General features: G+C 36.9%; 2 protein-coding genes and 1 long non-coding RNA gene across 7 annotated transcripts; all 3 read left to right on the top strand.

Moving 5' to 3' along the window:
- Window positions 1–1,037: 1,037 nt before the first annotated feature.
- LOC122839604 (nucleosome assembly protein 1-like 3) lies at window positions 1,038–6,705 on the top strand. Of its 3 annotated transcripts, none has more exons than XM_044131342.1 (7): window positions 1,038–1,320; window positions 3,970–5,647; window positions 5,715–5,799; window positions 5,980–6,061; window positions 6,215–6,284; window positions 6,383–6,528; window positions 6,624–6,705. In XM_044131342.1, exon 2 carries the CDS (start codon window positions 3,978–3,980, stop codon window positions 5,283–5,285), a length of 1,308 nt encoding a protein of 435 aa, XP_043987277.1. In that variant the 5' UTR covers window positions 1,038–1,320; window positions 3,970–3,977; the 3' UTR covers window positions 5,286–5,647; window positions 5,715–5,799; window positions 5,980–6,061; window positions 6,215–6,284; window positions 6,383–6,528; window positions 6,624–6,705. The 3 variants fall into 3 exon arrangements, with proteins under 3 accessions (XP_043987277.1, XP_043987275.1, XP_043987276.1); XM_044131340.1 differs by having other exon boundaries at window positions 5,960–6,061; XM_044131341.1 differs by lacking the exon at window positions 1,038–1,320 and having other exon boundaries at window positions 1,791–5,647; window positions 5,960–6,061.
- A 4,319-nt stretch (window positions 6,706–11,024) lies between these two features.
- LOC122839603 (nucleosome assembly protein 1-like 3) lies at window positions 11,025–16,321 on the top strand. 3 transcript variants are annotated; one of them, XM_044131339.1, is made up of 4 exons: window positions 11,025–11,214; window positions 14,441–15,108; window positions 15,220–16,175; window positions 16,243–16,321. In XM_044131339.1, exons 2-3 carry the CDS (start codon window positions 14,449–14,451, stop codon window positions 15,814–15,816), a joined length of 1,257 nt encoding a protein of 418 aa, XP_043987274.1. In that variant the 5' UTR covers window positions 11,025–11,214; window positions 14,441–14,448; the 3' UTR covers window positions 15,817–16,175; window positions 16,243–16,321. The 3 variants fall into 3 exon arrangements, with proteins under 3 accessions (XP_043987274.1, XP_043987271.1, XP_043987273.1); XM_044131336.1 differs by having other exon boundaries at window positions 14,441–16,175; XM_044131338.1 differs by lacking the exon at window positions 11,025–11,214 and having other exon boundaries at window positions 13,828–16,175.
- Window positions 16,322–16,659: 338 nt separating this feature from the next.
- Window positions 16,660–17,233, top strand: LOC122839605. Its single transcript, XR_006372072.1, has 3 exons — window positions 16,660–16,812; window positions 16,911–17,056; window positions 17,152–17,233. It is a non-coding gene; the product is annotated as an uncharacterized LOC122839605 (long non-coding RNA).
- The last annotated feature ends 3,696 nt before the right edge of the window (window positions 17,234–20,929 follow it).

Genomic DNA, 20,929 nt, shown 5'->3' with positions numbered 1-20,929 from the left:
ACGTATAAATCTATATACTTCCAGTTATAGGACCTGTTACTGAGATTTCCTGTAAGGTAATTATACATTTTATAAACTGGTAGAATATTTGTGTTTTTGTTTTTACAAATATTGACACCACAAATAAAAGACAAGGTGACTAAATTATTGCAGATAATTATCGCACTGACTATATTACCGCAAATATACATTCAAAGACTGTATAAAAAAATACTACGATGAAGATTTAGATATCTATTTCTATATAGCAACATCATATGTCTATATCCCATATCACGTGACTATTAAAGTTTAGTCACATGACACAGACCGCCGTCATTTCACGCCAACAACCAGCTGAGCCAATCAGAGGCCACATATCATCATACTTTTCATACAGGCCTTTACATAAAGACCCGGGCTAAAAATTCTCTTTTTTGTGTCCTGCATACCGATGCTCGTCCATTTTAGAAAGGATAACCTTTCATTAATGGCCTTTCTGTTAACAAGCATTTATCTGCAAGACAAAGAAAATGATTAGCGACCAAATGATCGCAAAAGGCCTACATTCAAAGACTCTGTTTCAGGCGGTCATTGACGTCAATCTGTGACGTGTGATTCGAGGTTTGAATACTTTCCTTTTCCTTTTTAACTTAAAGCGTAATTATTTTTCAAAGCTAAGAATCTCGGTTAAAATAAGTTATTAACAGCTTATATAATGTTATTAAACACTATATAAGTTGTTAATAACACATATAATGTATAAGTTAGTTATACATTATATCAGTATAAATATATATACTTCCATTTATAGGCCCTGTCTCTAAAATTTCCTGTAATTGTATTTTGTAAGGTTATCATACATTTTATAAACTGGTAGAATAGTTGGTGGGGGGTTTTTTTTAACATATGTTGACACGAAAAGACAAAGTAAAAAAATTCCGTATAATTGTACAATCCCATGTTTTAAAAAATGCCCCAAGTAACACTAAAACATTTCAAAAGAAAACAAAATCTGCATTATTTGTGTTCCAATTTCTCTCACGCACCAGTGCGTGCGTTCGTCAATGAAAGTCATGGAAACGACGTTAGCGTTCTCAACCCTATAAATGACGCTGACCCTCTGAATTCGTTCCCCTTTGCGACGGGACTTTTGAGAGAGACGCCTGAAGGAGCCTTTAAAGCCTCGGAAGGTTTGAGCTTGTCGAGAAGTCTGCTGTGCAAAACTTATTGAAGAAGCACTTGCTGAAATACGCACTTGCTGAAGAAGCCCGTGGTTACCAAATCTGCGAAAGACGGTTCCTGGCCAGGAGAAGGACCAGCAGGGTGAACAGCTGGAAGGTTAACATCATTCTTCTACTATTTTTAATAAACGAAAGCAAGTTATTACAAAGATATTAGTGACTTGTTTAGTTTATTTTGTGTTTGTGTGTGTGTTTTGAAGAAATACTGACTGCTGTAGAAAAAAAGACGAGTAGCATTCTTTGCTAGCATAGATCGTTCTTAACTAATGAGCCTTTTTCTGAACTGAATTTCGCTGGATATGTCAGGAATGTTAAACTGTGGGTAGTGATTTAGAAAATATATGTAGTTTACTGAATTATAGTTAAATTAGTTAAATTAACGTCAAATTCCTGAAAAATTAGCTTGTTTTTTGACCGTTATTTTTTGAAAAATGCCGCAATAAACACTCAGTTTCCATGGATACGCTACATAAAATGCCTTAAATATTTAATATTATTTTTAAAAACATTTTTAAAAATTGTATTTGTCCTTATAAAAGCCTATATTTTAATTGTTCAGTTTCATTATTTTTTTCAAGATAGGGACATGTTGATGTGTTTTTCTTTACGTTTTTCGTTAGCATAGCCAGGAAACATGGTTGAATTGATTTGAAAAAACAAAAATGGTGATATTTAATCTAAGAGTATCAGGTTTGATGACTTTGGTGTCCAATTCTTTGAAATTTTGATGATTTCTTTTAAATAAATAGCTTTTATAGGTCTCTTTTGCATTTGTGGGGTGAAACTAATTTGTGAGTTAATTTAAATTGTTTTGTGACTTATGTGTTCGCTTATTGACATTTATGGATAAATACTTCGGATATTATAGCATTAGTGTTTAAGAAAAATTGTTATGCTGGTTTGAAAAAACAGTCAGATTTCTGTCAAATTTTTGGAAGTTTTGGAACCAGCTTTTTGAAAAATGTGGTATATGTAGTCTCCATGGATACATTGATTAAATAACAACACACAACTTTATTCTTATAAAAAGTCATTAAAGAACAATCAATGTGTGCCTGTCGATTTCACAAAGTAACTAAATTATTTAGGTTATTGTAATTACTCAAGACCAGAAAAACAGTCTTTTGTTCCATTGTATTTTAGTGACGTATTATTTTCAGAAGTTATTGAATGTTAAAATTCATTAGAAAAACAATCATTCATTTGTTAGTTAAAATCTTGGGGGGATTGCAGGGTTTGACATTGTTTATGTGTTTTAAAAGTTATTTGTGGTTTTAGAAGATCTGTTTTGTTTTATTCAGATCTTTGGAATAAGTAATCAGTGTCTGGTTCAGGTTTCAAAAAATGCCTCAATAACACATTTGGTCTCCTTGGATACGATCAAATAAATCCCGAATACTTGAATATTAAAAAAGTTTTTGGATATATATTTCTCCAGTATTATTTCTAAGTAGTTTAGTTTATATTTAAACTTATTATTGTTTAGTTTCATTTTCTAATAAAGAGGAGTTTTGAATAATTAGTTTTTTACAAATGCTGTGTTGGTCCTTTGCATGTTTGGAGCTGTAATAAATTTTCACGCTGATCACATTTTCAGAAATAGTCAACAATATTAATAGTGATGTGGTGATTGGAAAACTTTTTATCTTATCAGATTACTGTATTATTTTAATTTTTTTTTTTTTGGCTTATCTCCAGGCAAAATAAAATGGCCATTTTAACACTGGATATGGGTTTCTAAACCAAATAAACAGTTTCATTTTTTGTAGGAGCCCCTGGAAACGGAGGAAAGGCCACTAATGTCGGCCTGATTATGTAGATCCCTACTTTAAAAGATGTACATGTATAAAGTTTTAATTTTATAGATGTACATTTCTGCTGTAGGCTAAATGTGGGAGTATAAAGGTATTACTGATGGGGTGTCAGAGTAGCTGTGGCTGTGATTGTGAGAAATTGTGGAGCTCAAAAACTTTAGTTTGATTAGCGACAATTAAGATTTTGGTCATTTATAAATGCTATTGGAAACATTTTTTTAAATAACTTTGATGCTTTTAAAGTATTAAAGTTGTGTAAGCAGTGATTTAAGTATAATAGTAATGAATGGATCACGTATCTTATCCTGGCTATTATTAAGAATGATAAAATGTATCTGTAGCATCACAGATTTGTGAGGATGGGTTGTTATAGAAACTGAGTAACTTGTTGCAGGGTTTTATTTGATTCACACTAATGGCACAATCTAAGACTACAAGTGTTTCATTAGCCTTTAAAAAGTCATAAACACAGTGTATAGCTCTTTAATTTATGTTTCCAAATGTTTAAGAGTTTATGGCTAGGAATGAATTACCAATAAATCTAAATTTGATTTATTGTGTTTAATGATTGATTGGTACCAAGATGAAGCTGCAAGTTTGTTTGTCTGAGTGGTGATGGTCTATACGTGTTTGATCATTGAGTTTTAGAGTTTGTTCTGGGTTTTATGTAAAATTGTGTTTTTTGTTCTTTTGTGTGACTAAACATTAGCTTTATTTATTTCATCTCTTAATTCCCGTTCTTGTTGTATAATCACATCTAGCATACCATTAATATTGTTAATTAAATATATTCAAGAAAAACAAACACATTCACAAACCTGGGTTATTGTATTGTTGGTATTTCAGTGTTCCCTCTAAACAATGCTTTGGACTTTTGTGATTTTTACAAGATACATTATTATAGCTTTTTGCTTTGTTTTTTTTCTTCACAGCCCATACCATGGAGCTTCCAGCGGATGGATCCCCGATGTTGGAGGGACTTCCAGATAATGGTAAGGAAGACGGTAAGTTGTGTTTAAATGGAGCAAACATGGTTTCTGAAGACCATGGAGAGGAGTTGAGGTATAGTTCACCTCCACAGTCTGAGGACTCTTCTACCAGCTCCAGTGGTAGCTCTTCTTCTAGCTCCAGTGGTAGCTCTTCTTCTACCAGATCCACTGGTAGCTCTTCTTCTAGCTCCACTGGTAGCTCTTCTTCTAGCTCCACTGGTAGCTCTTCTTCTAGCTCCACTGGTAGCTCTTCTTCTAGCTCCACTGGTAGCTCTTCTACCAGCTCCAGTGAAGATGAGGTAGGTAATGGAGACCAGGACTTTAGATCCCGATTTCGGGTTGTCCAGGTCCTTCAACCAAACATTAAATTCCTGTGGGGCATCGGCGTGCTTGAACAGGCATTGGAACGTCTGAAATCGACGGTTGATCAGCTGGGCTCCGGTGACAGTAGCCCAGTGGTCCTTGCCAATGTTGCATTGCAGCTGCCTGAGATTCTTCCCCGTAATTTCAAATATATACAAGACATTGGGGTGGCTCAGAAGCCCCAAGAAGACATGGCTCCTTGTACTTCTCTTGAATTTCCATCTGGACTTGACAAACAGGAAGAGCCCATTTTGCGTCCAGAGAAGTCCAGTCCTATTGGTACCTTGCAACATCCTCAGGTAGGTTTGAAAGAGGACGCGGCTCATGTGACATCTGTGACTGGTATAAACGGGAAGAGGAGAAAGAACAGTGATGATGAAGAGCAGCCCCCAGCCAAGAGGTCTAGGCAGACTGTTACTGAATTGGAGCTTGCCATCAAGTCTATTGTCCAGTCCTTCCCCTCCCAAGAGATGGAATATGAAGATCCCGTTGTGTTACCACCTGTCCTCTGTCTCTCACCTTTGATGTCGTGTGAGGATCCTGGACTGTCATCCCCTATCCTCAGTCCCTCCTGTAAAAGTCCTGTTTTCTCATCCCCCGTCCTCAGTCCCTCAACATTGACTCACTGTGAAGATCCCATTTTGTCACCCAGTGTTTTCGGTCTCTTACCATGGATGCCATGTGAGGATCCCATTCTGTCTCCCCTTGTCAGTCCATCATCAACACACTTTCCAGATTCAAATTGTTTGTCCCCTGACTTCCGTTTCGGGATGGATACTGAAGAGGAAGCAGAAGAGGAAGCAATACCTTCAACCTCTAGTGGAATTACAGCAAGAGAGAGTTCCAGACACTTGTGGTTTAGACCTCACTACGACTTGTCAGGTGATTCTGATTAGATTGGGATCCGTAAAAACTGAAGACCTGTTTGGGAAGTCACTTTAGGACGTCATCATTCCTCTCATGTTTTTTATTAAAGTCAATGGGTTTCTAGTTAGCCTGAGGAAGCCTTAGGTAGCGTCTTGCACTGGGGCTTTTCTTCATCTTTGTGTTTTCCTCTCAGCTCCCCCATGTTTCAGGGTGTAATAGTGGTGCTTCCCAACACGCTGCTCTCCAATACAGTAAATTATTCTGTCCTGTTCCTCTACTAATCCAGTCTCCCAGTTTTTAATCTTTCAGGTTTTAGCTGCTCATCACTGGATCCTTTCATCGTTGTCCATGTGGTTCCTGCCTTCTGGATCCCTTGTTTTTCACACTGCTTGTAAGTTTTTGCATTCCACCTTCACATGATACTGGTGGCAGATCAATAATGTCTCTGATCATTGCAGGTTGGATCTCCTCATCCTGTAAACCTCCACCTTCAACACCACCAGTCAGACGGAGGAAGATAAGAGAACCCAGTTCACAAAAAGAGTAAAAAACATTTTTTACCTGGCTAGCAATTTTAAATATGGATGAAATTGAGGTCAAATTTCAGAATTGTTCTTTATTGTGCACTTATATTCTGTTTGTTAACCCTGTTGTCTTTTCTCTTTATTTCATTTCTACATCAACTCGTGTCATTTGACATGAGTTGACCAACAATGAAAGCAGAAACCTGCTCCACCTGTAAACCTCCACCTTCAACACCACCAGTCAGATAGAGGAAGATAAGAGAACCCTGTTGACAAAAAAAGTAAGAAAACATATTTTTACCAAAGTAACAATTTTAAATATGGATGAAATTTAGATCAAACTTTTTCTTTTTTCTGTATATTCTCTGTTTTTTAACACGGTTCTGTTTTCTCTTTATTTCATTTCTCCGTCAACTCATGTACCATGACTGGAGTTGACCAACAATTAAAGAAGAAGACCTGCTCCACCTGCTGATCTACTGGCTGTAACAGATTGTGGAAAAGGTGAGGACATGATGACTTGATGAGAAAGTCTCTTTCAATCATCTGTTATTCAGACAGAGATTAAGGAATGTGTGTCTGATCATGTGTTGATTCTCCAGCATCACCAGCAGCACTGGACCAATCAGGAGAGAGAAGACACAGAGGACTGAAGGGACACAGAAAATCCTGCTGGAAATCCTGAGATGAAGTTTCCTGATGTAACCGGGGGAACCTGAGGACACAGAATAAAGAAGGACCATGTGAAGTAGGTCCTTCAATAACAAACCAAGCATGAGCAGTCTGTGTTGCAGCAAACCTGAAGAACCCTCTGACTGATGATACTCTGTTTTCCCCATACAGACTCATGAAGAGGATGGTCAGAGTCGTCCATAGCTTTCTTGACTCTTATGAAGAATCCTTCTTTGCTTCATCTCCAGAGGTTCCACAGTCGTCTCCAGAACAGAACCAGAACCAGAACCAATCCAGCCTTCTTTATCAGATTGTTGAGCCTTTTGAGGTTCCTGGCTCTGATGCTGCTGCACCAACAGATGATAGCAGAAGAGATGACACTCTCAGCCGCAGACTTCAAGATCTGCAGCAAGTGGCTGCAGATCTACAGTCGTTATGACTTTTCTTTGGTACCGGAACCAGGCAGGATGTCTTCCACAACAACGGAACCTCTTCTTGGGTCAGGCAAAGGTTGAAGAGATGCTGCAGAATCCCACAGAGGGACTCTGGGACTGAAACCATCTGGACCTGCAGCCTCGTTCCTGTTCAGTCTCTCCGGCTGCTTCTTCACCTGACTTCTAGATACAGAAAGCGTTGGAGGTGGAGGCAAAGGAGCAGCAGCGTCTCCTGATGTGGTTGAAGACCAACTTGTGGAAGCAGAAGAGTCCATGACTGAGGTGGAAGATGGAACATCTGAGGTTCGACAGGAAAGCTGTGGGTCAGAGGAGGATGAGATTCTGTTTGGCTGCAGAGGAGAGGATGATGATGAGGAACTTGTTCCTGGACTCAACCTGTTGAAGAATGTGTTCAGCTCATTTGCTCTGTGCAGAAACTGATATTGTTCAAAACAAAAGTCATGGTAGCATGTTTTTATGTAATAATGAGTATGTAATGTTTGGAATGAAGAAGATATGCTGCATAATCTGATGAATTACAAAAGATCATTGTGGCTCCCTCAGTGCAAAAACATATTTTGTTGGTTTCTGAAGAGTAAAAATTGAACAAATGTGTACACTTAAAGATTAAGTTTATATTTCACAGTCATCACAATGCTAAAGAAAAGTCTCACAACAGTGTGAAAATCATGGTGTTTATTTACAAGACAGGAAGCAGGAGGAAGATATTAAAGAATGTAATATTTATTTTGCAGTGTCAGGTTATTTCTATGTATTATGATATAATAAAACATGTATTTTTGGCCTTATTGCATTCTGTTTTATATTTGTGGGAAATTTTAACTTGATTTTGAAAGCATGTAAAATAATCAATCTGATCATAGAGTGAAATAACATTAAGTTGTAAGCAAATTCAATAAAAGCTTTTTTTGCCACCACTGCTTTGGTTTTATTCAGATATCAGATTTGGATCATTTGAGATGATAAATATCTGTTTTAGAGCAGCAGGACAATCATTTGATTTCCTTTTTTATGATATTTAAACTCTTTGGCATTTAGCCTGGTACAAACAAGAAAACATTAAAGTTTGATCATCTTTTATGTTTTAAAAATGGGCTCAAATACAGAATCTCTTCTCACATTCATTCTGTTCCCACGGAGTCTAAAGGAACAGATTAAACTGATCTAAGCTGGGAGGAACAAACAGGACATGGAGAGCTGCATGAAAAAGAGATAAAGGACAAAAAACACATGAGAAAAGAATAGTGGACAAACAAATGAGTGGCCAGAAATAAAAGATTAAGAATCATATAAAAAAAAAGAACAAGAGAGCCATTGAACAAAAAAATATCAAGAATTAAAATGTCCAAGAAACATTTAGCCTGTCATAAAAATTTATTGATGGAGTCACGTTTGTGAAATCTGACACATTGACTGGAGAAGTATTGATTTCCTCTAGTGACATTATTTTGTAAGGTAATTCTACATTTTATAAACTGGTAGAATATTTGGGTTTTTGTTTTTACAAATATAGACAGACAAATAAAAGACAAAGTGACTAAACAATCGCAGATCATTATCGCAGTGACTATATTATCGCAGATAGACTGTATAAAATATAGATCTTATACAGTCTACATTCAAAGACTGTATAAAAATACTGTGATGAAGATTTAAATATCTATTTATAACAACATCATATATCTATATCACATGTCACGTGACTATTAAAGTTTATTCACATCACACAGACCGCCGTCATTTCACGCCAACAACCAGCTGAGCCAATCAGAGGCCACATATCATCCTGCTTTTCATACAGGCCTTTACATAAAGACCCGGGCTAAAAATTCTCTTTTTTATGTCCTGCATACCGATGCTCGTCCATTTTAGAAAGGATAACCTTTCATTAATGGCCTTTCTGTTAACAAGCATTTACCTGCAAGACAAAGAAAATGATTAGCGACCAAATGATCGCAGAAGGCCTACATTCAAAGACTCTGTTTCAGGCGGTCATTGACGTCAATCTGTGACGTGTGATTCGGGGTTTGAATACTTTCCTTTTCCTTTTTAATCTGTGACGTGTGATACGGGGCTTGAGTTTGTTGTATTCTTTCCTTTTCCTTTTTAACTTAAAGTTTATGTGGTAATGTGGCCTCGTCTTTCCTTTTTGGTTCATATTTATGTTCCTTATATCTCTGTTTTGGATTGCTTGTTATAATGTGAAGCTATCTAGTTTTGTTAGATTTAGTGGAGTTATATTATTGGGTTGTTGTGTTGCATGTTTCTGATTGGTTGTTTTGAGGTCACGTGCCACATACATCGGGAGACGCCCGACTGCAGTGGCACAGGTGTTCTGCATCTAATTAAACAGCGTGAAGAGCGGGAAGGATGATAAGTCATCGACACCGAGACAGCGGGACGAGAGGAAGACAGTACGCTGGATGGAGAAGCAAACGGACCTGGACTGGTCGTTGGAGGACGGCGCAGATGGACTGGAGGACTAGAGACTGGAGGATTAGAGACTGGAGGACTAGAGACTGGAGGACTAGAGACTGGAGGACAAGAGACAGGAGGACTAGAGACAGGAGGACTAGAGACAGGAGGACTAGAGACTGGAGGACTAGAGACTGGAGGACTAGAGACAGGAGGACTAGAGACAGGAGGACTAGAGACTGGAGGATTGGGAGCAGAGGTGGACTGCGCCTCCCCCTTTGGCCAGCTAAGAGTCTACGTTACAGACTTGTTTATTGACTTTGCATTCAAGGACTGCTTACGCCTCCTTTTAATTATTCACTTTTTAAATAAATTATTGTAAATTTTATTGGTCTGTTTAAAACTCTATCCACAATCCTTGTAGTTGTTTATTATGTATGCCACTCGGGTGCCACATTTAATTATTTCCAAAGCGAAGCACTTTAGTTAAAATAAGTGATTAACATCTTATATAACGTTATTATACACTATATAAGTTGTTAATAATACTTATATAATGCATAAGTTAATTATACTTTATATACGTATAAATATATATACTTCCAGTTATAGGACCTGTTACTGAGATTTCCTGTAAGGTAATTATACATTTTATAAACTGGTAGAATATTTGTGTTTTTGTTTTTACAAATATTGACACGACAAATAAAAGACAAGGTGACTAAATTATTGCAGATAATTATCGTAGTGACTATATTACCGCAAATATACATTCAAAGACTGTATAAAAAAATACTACGATGAAGATTTAGATATCTATTTCTAATTAGCAACATCATATATCTATATCACATGTCACGTGACTATTAAAGTTTAGTTACATGACACAGACCGCCGTCATTTAACACCAACAACCACCTGAGCCAATCAGAGGCCACATATCATCCTGCTTTTTATACAGGCCTTTACATAAAGACCCGGACTAAAAATTCTCTTTTTTGTGTCCTGCTTACCGATGCTCGTCCATTTTAGAAAGGATAACCTTTCATTAATGGCCTTTCTGTTAACAAGCATTTACCTGCAAGACAAAGAAAATGATTAGCGACCAAATGATCGCAGAAGGCCTACATTCAAAGACTCTGTTTCAGGCGGTCATAGACGTCAATCTGTGACGTGTGATTCGAGGTTTGAATACTTTCCTTTTCCTTTTTAACTTAAAGCGTAATTATTTTTCAAAGCTAAGAATCTCGGTTAAAATAAGTTATTAACAGCTTATATAATGTTATTAAACACGATATAAGTTGTTAATAACACATATAATGTATGTTAATTATACATTATATCAGTATAAATATATATACTTCCATTTATAGGCCATGTCTCTAAAATTTCCTGTAATTATATTTTGTAAGGTAATCATACATTTTATAAACTGGTAAAATAGTTGGTGTGTTTTTTTTAACATATGTTGACACGAAAAGACAAAGTAAAAAAAATTCCGTATAATTGTACAATGCCATGTTTTAAAAAATGCCCCAAGTAACACTAAAACATTTCAAAAGAAAACAAAATCTGCATTATTTGTGTTCCAATTTCTCTCACGCACCAGTGCGTGCGTTCGTCAATGAAAGTCATGGAAACGACGTTAGCGTTCTCAACCCTATAAATGACGCTGACCTTCTGAATTCGTTCCTTTCGGGACTTTTGAGAGAGACGCCTGAAGGAGCCTTTAAAGCCTCGGAAGGTTTGAGCTTGTCGAGAAGTCTACTGTGCAAAACTTATTGAAGAAGCACTTGCTGAAATACGCACTTGCTGAAGAAGCCCGTGGTTACCAAAGCTGCGAAAGACGGTTCCTGGCCAGGAGAAGGACCAGCAGGGTGAACAGCTGGAAGGTTAACATCATTCTTCTACTATTTTTAATAAACGAAAGCAAGTTATTACAAAGATATTAGTGACTTGTTTAGTTTATTTTGTGTTTGTGTGTGTGTTTTGAAGAAATACAGACTGCTGTAGAAAAACAGACGAGTAGCATTCTTTGCTAGCATAGATCGTTCTTTACTAATGAGCCTTTTTCTGAACTGAATTTCGCTGGAAATGTCAGGAATGTTAAACTGTGGGTAGTGATTTAGAAAATATATGTATTTTACTGAATTATAGTTAAATTAGTTAAATTAACGTCAAATTCCTGAAAAATTAGCTTGCTTTTTGACCGTTATTTTTTGAAAAATGCCGTGATAAACACTCCGTTTCCATGGATACGCTACATAAAATGCCTTAAATATTTAATATTATTTTTAAAAACATTTTCAAAAATTGTATTTGTCCTTATAACAGCCTATATTTTAATTGTTCCGTTTCATTATTTTTTTCAAGATAGGGACATGTTGATGTGTTTTTCTTTACGTTTTTCGTTACCATAGCCAGGAAACATGGTTGAATTGATTGTAAAAAAACAAAAATGGTGATATTTAATCTAAGAGTATCAGGTCTGATGACTTTGGTGTCCAATTCTTTGAAATTTTGATGATTTCTTTGAAATAAATAGCTTTTATAGGTCTCTTTTGCATTTGTGGGGTGAAACTAATTTGTGAGTTAATTTAAATTGTTTTGTGACTTATGTGTTCGCTTATTGACATTTATGGATAAATACTTCGGATATTATAGCATTAGTGTTTAAGAAAAATTGTTATGCTGGTTTGAAAAAACAGTCAAATTTCTGTCCAATTCTCAGCCTTTACAATTTTTATTTAATTTTTTTTTTTTTTTTTTTGAAAAATGCCCTGAAAAATATACTTGGTTTCCATGGTAATGACATCAGACTAGGTTTGTTAGGACACTAACATCAATCAAATCAAAGCTAATTTTCACAAACAAAATAATGATTTATTTGTGAAAATCAGCTTTGATGACTTTGGAGTCTAATTCTTGGTAAACTTGATGGTTCTTTGTCCAATTTTTATCTTTTTGATAAATGCCTAGACAAACATATTTAGTTTCCATGGATACATTGGTGACGTTATTTAAAATGACTTCAATAAAAAATGAAGAAACACTTTGCAGACATGTGCCTCCTCCTATTTAATGACAGACTTTAATATGTGTGTTTAATTTTCCTACATGGGTGAATTAATAAAAAAAATAAAAAAAACATTATTTGAGTTGGTTAAAATCAGCTTTGATTAATTCCTACTCTTTGTTTAGGACGGTTTAATTTGCATTTTAGGGCTGCAACATATTTGTGAGTTAATTGAATTAGTATTGTGATTCATATTGTAGTTATTTGACATTTTGGAAAATGTCAGTAATGCTGTTTGTAGTTGTTTTGGTTTGAAAGAAGTTTTGGAACCAGCTTTTTGAACAATGTGGTATATGTAGTCTCCATGGATACGTTGATTAAATCACAACACACAACTTTATTCTTATAAAAAGTCATTAAAGAATAATCAATGTGTGCCTGTCGATTTCACAAAGTAACTAAATTATTTAGGTTATTGTAATTACTCAAGACCAGAAAATCAGTCTTTTGTTCCATTGTATTTTAGCGACGTATTATTTTCAGAAGTTATTGAATGTTAAAATTCATTAGAAAAACAATCATTCATTTGTTAGTTAAAATCTTGGGGGGATTGCAGGGTTTGACATTGTTTATGTGTTTTAAAAGTTATTTGTGGTTTTAGAAGATCTGTTTTGTTTTATTCAGATCTTTGGAATAAGTAATCAGTGTCTGGTTCAGGTTTCAAAAAATGCCTCAATAACACATTTGGTCTCCTTGGATACGTTCAAATAAATCCTGAATACTTGAATATTAAAAAAGTTTTTAGATTTATATTTCTCCAGTATTATTTCTAAGTAGTTTAGTTTATATTTAAACTTATTATTGTTTAGTTTATTTTCTAAGAAAGAGGAGTTTTGAATAATTAGTTTTTTACAAATGCTGTGTTGGTCCTTTGCATGTTTGGAGCTGTAATAAATTTTCACGCTGATCACATTTTCAGAAATAGTCAACAATATTAATAGTGGTGTGGTGATTGGAAAACTTTTTATCTGATCAGATTACTGTATTATTTTAATAATTTTTTTGGCTTATCTCCAGGCAAAATATAATGGCCATTTTAACACTGGATATGGGTTTCTAAACCAAATAAACAGTTTCATTTTTTGTAGGAGCCCCTGGAAACGGAGGAAAGGCCACTAATGTCGGCCTGATTATGTAGATCCCTACTTTAAAAGATGTACATGTATAAAGTTTTAATTTTATAGATGTACATTTCTGCTGTAGGCTAAATGTGGGAGTATAAAGGTATTACTGATGGGGTGTCAGAGTAGCTGTGGCTGTGATAACTTTAGTTTGATTATCTACAATTAAGATTTTGGTCATTTATAAATGCTATTGGAAACATTTTTTTTTTTTTAAACTTTGATGGTTTTAAAGTATTAAAGTTGTGTAAGCAGTGATTGAAGTATAATAGTAATGAATGTATCACGTATCTTATCCTGGTTATTATTAAGAATGATAAAATGTATCTGTAGCATCACAGATTTGTGAGGATGGGTTGTTATAGAAACTGAGTAACTTGTTGCAGGGTTTTATTTGATTCACACTAATGGCACAATCTAAGACTACAAGTGTTTCATTAGCCTTTAAAAAGTCATAAACACAGTGTATAGCTCTTTAATTTATGTTTACAAATGTTTAAGAGTTTATGGCTAGGAATGAATTACCAATAAATCTAAATTTGATTTATTGTGTTTAATGATTGATTGGTACCAAGATGAAGCTGCAAGTTTGTTTGTCTGAGTGGTGATGGTCTATACGTGTTTGATCATTGAGTTTTAGAGTTTGTTCTGGTTTTTATGTAAAATTGTGTTTTTTGTTATTTTCTGTGACTAAAGATAAGTTTATTTATTTAATCTCTTAATTCCCGTTCTTGTTGTATAATCACATCTAGCATAGCATTAATATTGTTAATTAAATATATTCAAGAAAAACAAACAGTCACAAACCTGGGTTATTGTATTGTTGGTATTTCAGTGTTCCCTCTAAACATTGCTTTGGACTTTTGTGATTTTTACAAGATACATTATTATAGCTTTTTGCTTTGTTTTTTTTCTTCACAGCCCATACCATGGAGCTTCCAGCGGATGGATCCCCGATGTTGGAGGGACTTCCAGATAATGGTAAGGAAGACGGTAAGTTGTGTTTAAATGGAGCGAACATGGTTTCTGAAGACCATGGAGAGGAGTTGAGGTATAGTTCACCTCCACAGTCTGAGGACTGTTCTACCAGCACCACCGGTAGCTCTTCTTCTAGCTCCACTGGTAGCTCTTCTTCTAGCTCCACTGGTAGCTCTTCTTCTAGCTCCACTGGTAGCTCTTCTTCTAGCTCCACTGGTAGCTCTTCTACCAGCTCCAGTGAAGATGAGGTAGGTAATGGAGACCAGGACTTTAGATCCCGATTTCGGGTTGTCCAGGTCGTTCAACCAAACATTAAATTCCTGTGGGGCATCGGCGTGCTTGAACAGGCATTGGAACGTCTGAAATCCACAGTTGATCAGCTGGGCTCCGGTGACAGTAGCCCAGTGGTCCTTGCCAATGTTGCGTTGCAGCTGCCTGAGATTCTTCCCCGTAATTTCAAATATATACAAGACATTGGGGTGGCTCAGAAGCCCCAAGAAGACATGGCTCCTTGTACTTCTCTTGAATTTCCATCTGGACTTGACAAACAGGAAGAGCCCATTTTGCGTCCAGAGAAGTCCAGTCCTATTGGTACCTTGCAACATCCTCAGGTTGGTTTGGAAGAGGACAGGGCTTCTTTGACTTTCAGCCCCACCGAGAGAACAACGAAGAAGGTGGAGGCTGTGAAGGATGACGACCCACCATCACAACCTAGTCATCAGGTAGGTTTGAAAGAGGACGCGGCTCATGTGACATCTGTGACTGGTATAAACGGGAAGAGGAGAAAGAACAGTGATGATGAAGAGCAGCCCCCAGCCAAGAGGTCTAGGCAGACAGTTACTGAATTGGAGCTTGCCATCAAGTCTATTGTCCAGTCCTTCCCCTCCCAAGAGATGGAATATGAAGATCCCGTTGTGTTACCACCTGTCCTCTGTCTCTCACCTTTGATGTCGTGTGAGGATCTTGGACTGTCATCCCCTATCCTCAGTCCCTCCTGTAAAAGTCCTGTTTTCTCATCCCCCGTCCTCAGTCCCTCAACATTGACTCACTGTGAAGATCCCATTTTGTCACCCAGTGTTTTCGGTCTCCTACCATGGATGCCATGTGAGGATCCCATTCTGTCTCCCCTTGTCAGTCCATCATCAACACACTTTCCAGATTCAAATTGTTTGTCCCCTGACTTCCGTTTCGGGATGGATACTGAAGAGGAAGCAGAAGAGGAAGCAATACCTTCAACCTCTAGTGGAATTACAGCAAGAGAGAGTTCCAGACACGTGTGGTTTAGACCTCACTACGACTTGTCAGGTGACTCTGATTAGATTGGGATCCGTAAAAACTGAAGACCTGTTTGGGAAGTCACTTTAGGACGTCATCATTCCTCTCATGTTTTTTATTAAAGTCAATGGGTTTAATAGCCTGAGGAAGCCTTAGGTAGCGTCTTGCACTGGGGCTTTTCTTCATCTTTGTGTTTTCCTCTCAGCTCCCCCATGTTTCAGGGTGTAATAGTGGTGCTTCCCAACACGCTGCTCTCCAATATAGTAAATTATTCTGTCCTGTTCCTCTACTAATCCAGTCTCCCAGTTTTTAATCTTTCAGGTTTTAGCTGCTCATCGCTGGATCCTTTCATCGTTGTCCATGTGGTTCCTGCCTTCTGGATCCCTTGTTTTTCACACTGCTTGTAAGTTTTTGCTTTCCACCTTCACATGATACTGGTGGCAGATCAATAATGTCTCTGATCATTGCAGGTTGGATCTCCTCATCCTGTTAACCTCCACCTTCAACACCACCAGTCAGACGGAGGAAGATAAGAGAACCCAGTTAACACAAAAAGTAAAAAACATTTTTTACCTGGCTAGCAATTTTAAATATGGATGAAATTGATGTCAAATTTCAGAATTGTTCTTTATTGTCCACTTATATTCTGTTTGTTAACCCTGTTGTCTTTTCTCTTTATTTCATTTCTACATCAACTCGTGTCATTTGACATGAGTTGACCAACAATGAAAGCAGAAACCTGCTCCACCTGTAAACCTCCACCTTCAACACCACCAGTCAGACGGAGGAAGATAAGAGAACCCTGTTGATGAAAAAAGTAAGAAAACATATTTTTACCAAAGTAACAATTTTAAATATGGATGAAATTTAGATCAAACTTTTTCTTTTTTCTGTATATTCTCTGTTTTTTAACACGGTTCTGTTTTCTCTTTATTTCATTTCTCCGTCAACTCATGTACCATGACTGGAGTTGACCAACAATTAAAGAAGAAGACCTGCTCCACCTGCTGATCTACTGGCTGTAACAGATTGTGGAAAAGGTGAGGACATGATGACTTGATGAGAAAGTCTCTTTCAATCATCTGTTATTCAGACAGAGATTAAGGAATGTGTGTCTGATCATGTGTTGATTCTCCAGCATCACCAGCAGCACTGGACCAATCAGGAGAGAGAAGACACAGAGGACTGAAGGGACACAGAAAATCCTGCTGGAAATCCTGAGATGAAGTTTCCTGATGTAACCGGGGGAACCTGAGGACACAGAATAAAGAAGGACCATGTGAAGTAGGTCCTTCAATAACAAACCAAGCATGAGCAGTCTGTGTTGCAGCAAACCTGAAGAACCCTCTGACTGATGATACTCTGTTTTCCCCATACAGACTCATGAAGAGGATGGTCAGAGTCGTCCATAGCTTTCTTGACTCTTATGAAGAATCCTTCTTTGCTTCATCTCCAGAGGTTCCACAGTCGTCTCCAGAACAGAACCAGAACCAGAACCAATCCAGCCTTCTTTATCAGATTGTTGAGCCTTTTGAGGTTCCTGGCTCTGATGCTGCTGCACCAACAGATGATAGCAGAAGAGATGACACTCTCAGCAGCAGACTTCAAGATCTGCAGCAAGTGGCTGCACATCTACAGTCGTTATGACTTTTCTTCGGTACCGGAACCAGGCAGGATGTCTTCCACAACAACGGAACCTCTTCTTGGGTCAGGCAAAGGTTGAAGAGATGCTGCAGAATCCCACAGAGGGACTCTGGGACTGAAACCATCTGGACCTGCAGCCTCGTTCCTGTTCAGTCTCTCCGGCTGCTTCTTCACCTGACTTCTAGATACAGAAACGTTGGAGGTGGAGGCAAAGGGAGCAGCAGCGTCTCCTGATGTGGTTGAAGACAAACTTGTGGAAGCAGAAGAGTCCATGACTGAGGTGGAAGATGGAACATCTGAGGTTCGACAGGAAAGCTGTGGGTCAGAGGAGGATGAGATTCTGTTTGGCTGCGGACAGGAGAGGATGATGATGATGAACTTGTTCCTGGACTCAACCTGTTGAAGAATGTGTTCAGCTCATTTGCTCTGTGCAGAAACTGATATTGTTCAAAACAAAAGTCATGGTAGCATGTTTTTATGTAATAATGAGTATGTAATGTTTGGAATGAAGAAGATATGCTGCATAATCTGATGGAATTACAAAAGATCATTGTGGCTCCCGCTCAGTGCAAAAACATATTTTGTTGGTTTCTGAAGAGTAAAAATTGAACAAATGTGTACACTTAAAGATTAAGTTTATATTTCACAGTCATCACAATGCTAAAGAAAAGTCTCACAACAGTGTGAAAATCATGGTGTTTATTTACAAGACAGGAAGCAGGAGGAAGATATTAAAGAATGTAATATTTATTTTGCAGTGTCAGGTTATTTCTATGTATTATGATATAATAAAAAATGTATTTTTGGCCTTATTGCATTCTGTTTTATATTTGTGTGAAACTTCCACTTGATTTGTGAAAGTATGTAAAATAATCAATCTGATCATAGAGTGAAATAACATTAAGTTGTAAGCAAATTCAATAAAAGCTTTTTTTGCCGCCACTGCTTTGGTTTTATTCAGATATCAGATTTGGATCATTTTAGATGATAAATATCTGTTTTAGAGCAGCAGGACAATCATTTGATTTCCTTTTTTATGATATTTAAACTCTTTGGCATGAAGCCTGGTACAAACAAGAAAACATTAAAGTTTGATCATCTTTTTTGTTTTAAAAATGGGCTCAAATACAGAATCTCTTCTCACATTCATTCTGTTCCCACGGAGTCTAAAGGAACAGATTAAACTGATCTAAGCTGGGAGGAACTAACAGGACATGGAGAGCTGCATGAAAAAGAGATAAAGGACAAAAAACACAAGAGAAAAGAATAGTGGACAAACAAATGAGTGGCCAGAAATAAAAGATTAAGAATCATATAAAAAAAAAAAAGAACAAGAGAGCCATTGAACAAAAAATATCAAGAATTAAAATGCCCAAGAAACATTTAGCCTGTCATAAAAATTTATTGATTGAGTCACGTTTGTGAAATCTGACACATTGACTGGAGAAGTATTGATTTCCTCTAGTGACATTATTTTGTAAGGTAATTATACATTTTATAAACTGGTAGAATATTTGGGTTTTTGTTTTTACAAATATAGACAGACAAATAAAAGACAAAGTGACTAAACAATCGCAGATCATTATCGCAGTGACTATATTATCGCAGATAGACTGTATAAAATATAGATCTTATACAGGCTAAATTCAAAGACTGTATAAAAATACTGTGATGAAGATTTAAATATCTATTTATAACAACATCCTACATCTATACCACATATCACGTGACTATTAAAGTTTATTCACATCACACAGACCACCGTCATTTAACACCAACAACCACCTGAGCCAATCAGAGGCCACATATCATCCTGCTTTTCATACAGGCCTTTACATAAAGACCCGGGCTAAAAATTCTCTTTTTTGTGTCCTGCTTACCGATGCTCGTCCATTTTAGAAAGGATAACCTTTCATTAATGGCCTTTCTGTTAACAAGCATTTACCTGCAAGACAAAGAAAATGATTAGCGACCAAATGATCGCAGAAGGCCTACATTCAAAGACTCTGTTTCAGGCGGTCATTGACGTCAATCTGTGACGTGTGATTCGGGGTTTGAATACTTTCCTTTTCCTTTTTAATCTGTGACGTGTGATACGGGGCTTGTGTTTGTTGTATTCTTTCCTTTTCCTTTTTAACTTAAAGTTTATGTGGTAATGTGGCCTCGTCTTTCCTTTTTGGTTCATATTTATGTTCCTTATATCTCTGTTTTGGATTGCTTGTTATAATGTGAAGTTATCTAGTTTTGTTAGATTTAGTGGAGTTATTGGGTTGTTGTGTTGCAGATTTCTGATTGGTTGTTTTGACGTCACGTGCCACATACATCGGGAGACGCCCGACTGCAGTGGCACAGGTGTTCTGCATCTAATTAAGCAGCGTGAAGAGCGGGAAGGATGATAAGTCATCGACACCGAGACAGCGGGACGAGAGGAAGACAGTACGCGGCTGGATGGAGAAGCAGACGGACCTGGACTGGTCGTTGGAGAACGGCGCAGATGGACTGGAGGACTAGAGACTGGAGGACAAGAGACTGGAGGACTAGAGACTGGAGGACAAGAGACTGGAGGACAAGAGACGAGAGGACAAGAGACTGGAGGACTAGAGACTGGAGGACTAGAGACTGGAGGACTAGAGACTGGAGGATTGGGAGCAGAGGTGGACTGCGCCTCCCCCTTTGGCCAGCTAAGAGTCTACGTTACAGACTTGTTTATTGACTTTGCATTCAAGGACTGCTTACGCCTCCTTTTAATTATTCACTTTTTAAATAAATCCTTGTAAATTTTATTTGTCTGTTTAAAACTCTGTCCACAATCCTTGTAGTTGTTTATTATGTACGCCACTCGGATGCCACATTTAATTATTCCCAAAGCGAAGCACTTCAGTTAAAATAAGTGATTAACATCTTATATAACGTTATTATACACTATATAAGTTGTTAATAATACTTATATAATGCATAAGTTAATTATACTTTATATTCGTATAAATATATATACTTCCAGTTATAGGACCTGTTACTGAGATTTCCTGTAAGGTAATTATACATTTTATAAACTGGTAGAATATTTGTGTTTTTGTTTTTACAAATATAGACAATGTGACTAAATTATTGCAGATAATTATCGCACTGACTATATTACCGCAAATATACATTCAAAGACTGTATAAAAAAATACTACAATGAAGATTTAGATATCTATTTCTATATAGCAACATCATATATCTATATTACATGTCACGTGACTATTAAAGTTTATTCACATCACACAGACCGCCGTCATTTCACGCCAACAACCAGCTGAGCCAATCAGAGGCCACATATCATCCTGCTTTTCATACAGGCCTTTACATAAAGACCCGGACTAAAAATTCTCTTTTTTGTGTCCTGCATAGCGATGCTCGTCCATTTTAGAAAGGATAGCCTTTCATTAATGGTTTTTGTATTTATATAAAATACAAATGACGTGTGATTCGGGGTTTGCGTTTGTTGTATTCTTTCCTTTTCCTTTTTATT

Source organism: Gambusia affinis, linkage group LG11 (genome assembly GCF_019740435.1).
Source record: "Gambusia affinis linkage group LG11, SWU_Gaff_1.0, whole genome shotgun sequence".
NCBI classification, from domain to species: domain Eukaryota; kingdom Metazoa; phylum Chordata; class Actinopteri; order Cyprinodontiformes; family Poeciliidae; genus Gambusia; species Gambusia affinis.
Note: the sequence above shows the minus strand (reverse complement) of the source record. Positions and strands in the feature narration are given on the sequence as shown.

Excerpts from the sequence above, each read along its gene's own strand:
- LOC122839604 (XM_044131342.1), top strand. The coding sequence starts at position 3,978 with ATGGAGCTTCCAGCGGATGGATCCCCGATGTTGGAGGGACTTCCAGAT.
- LOC122839603 (XM_044131336.1), top strand. The coding sequence starts at position 14,449 with ATGGAGCTTCCAGCGGATGGATCCCCGATGTTGGAGGGACTTCCAGAT.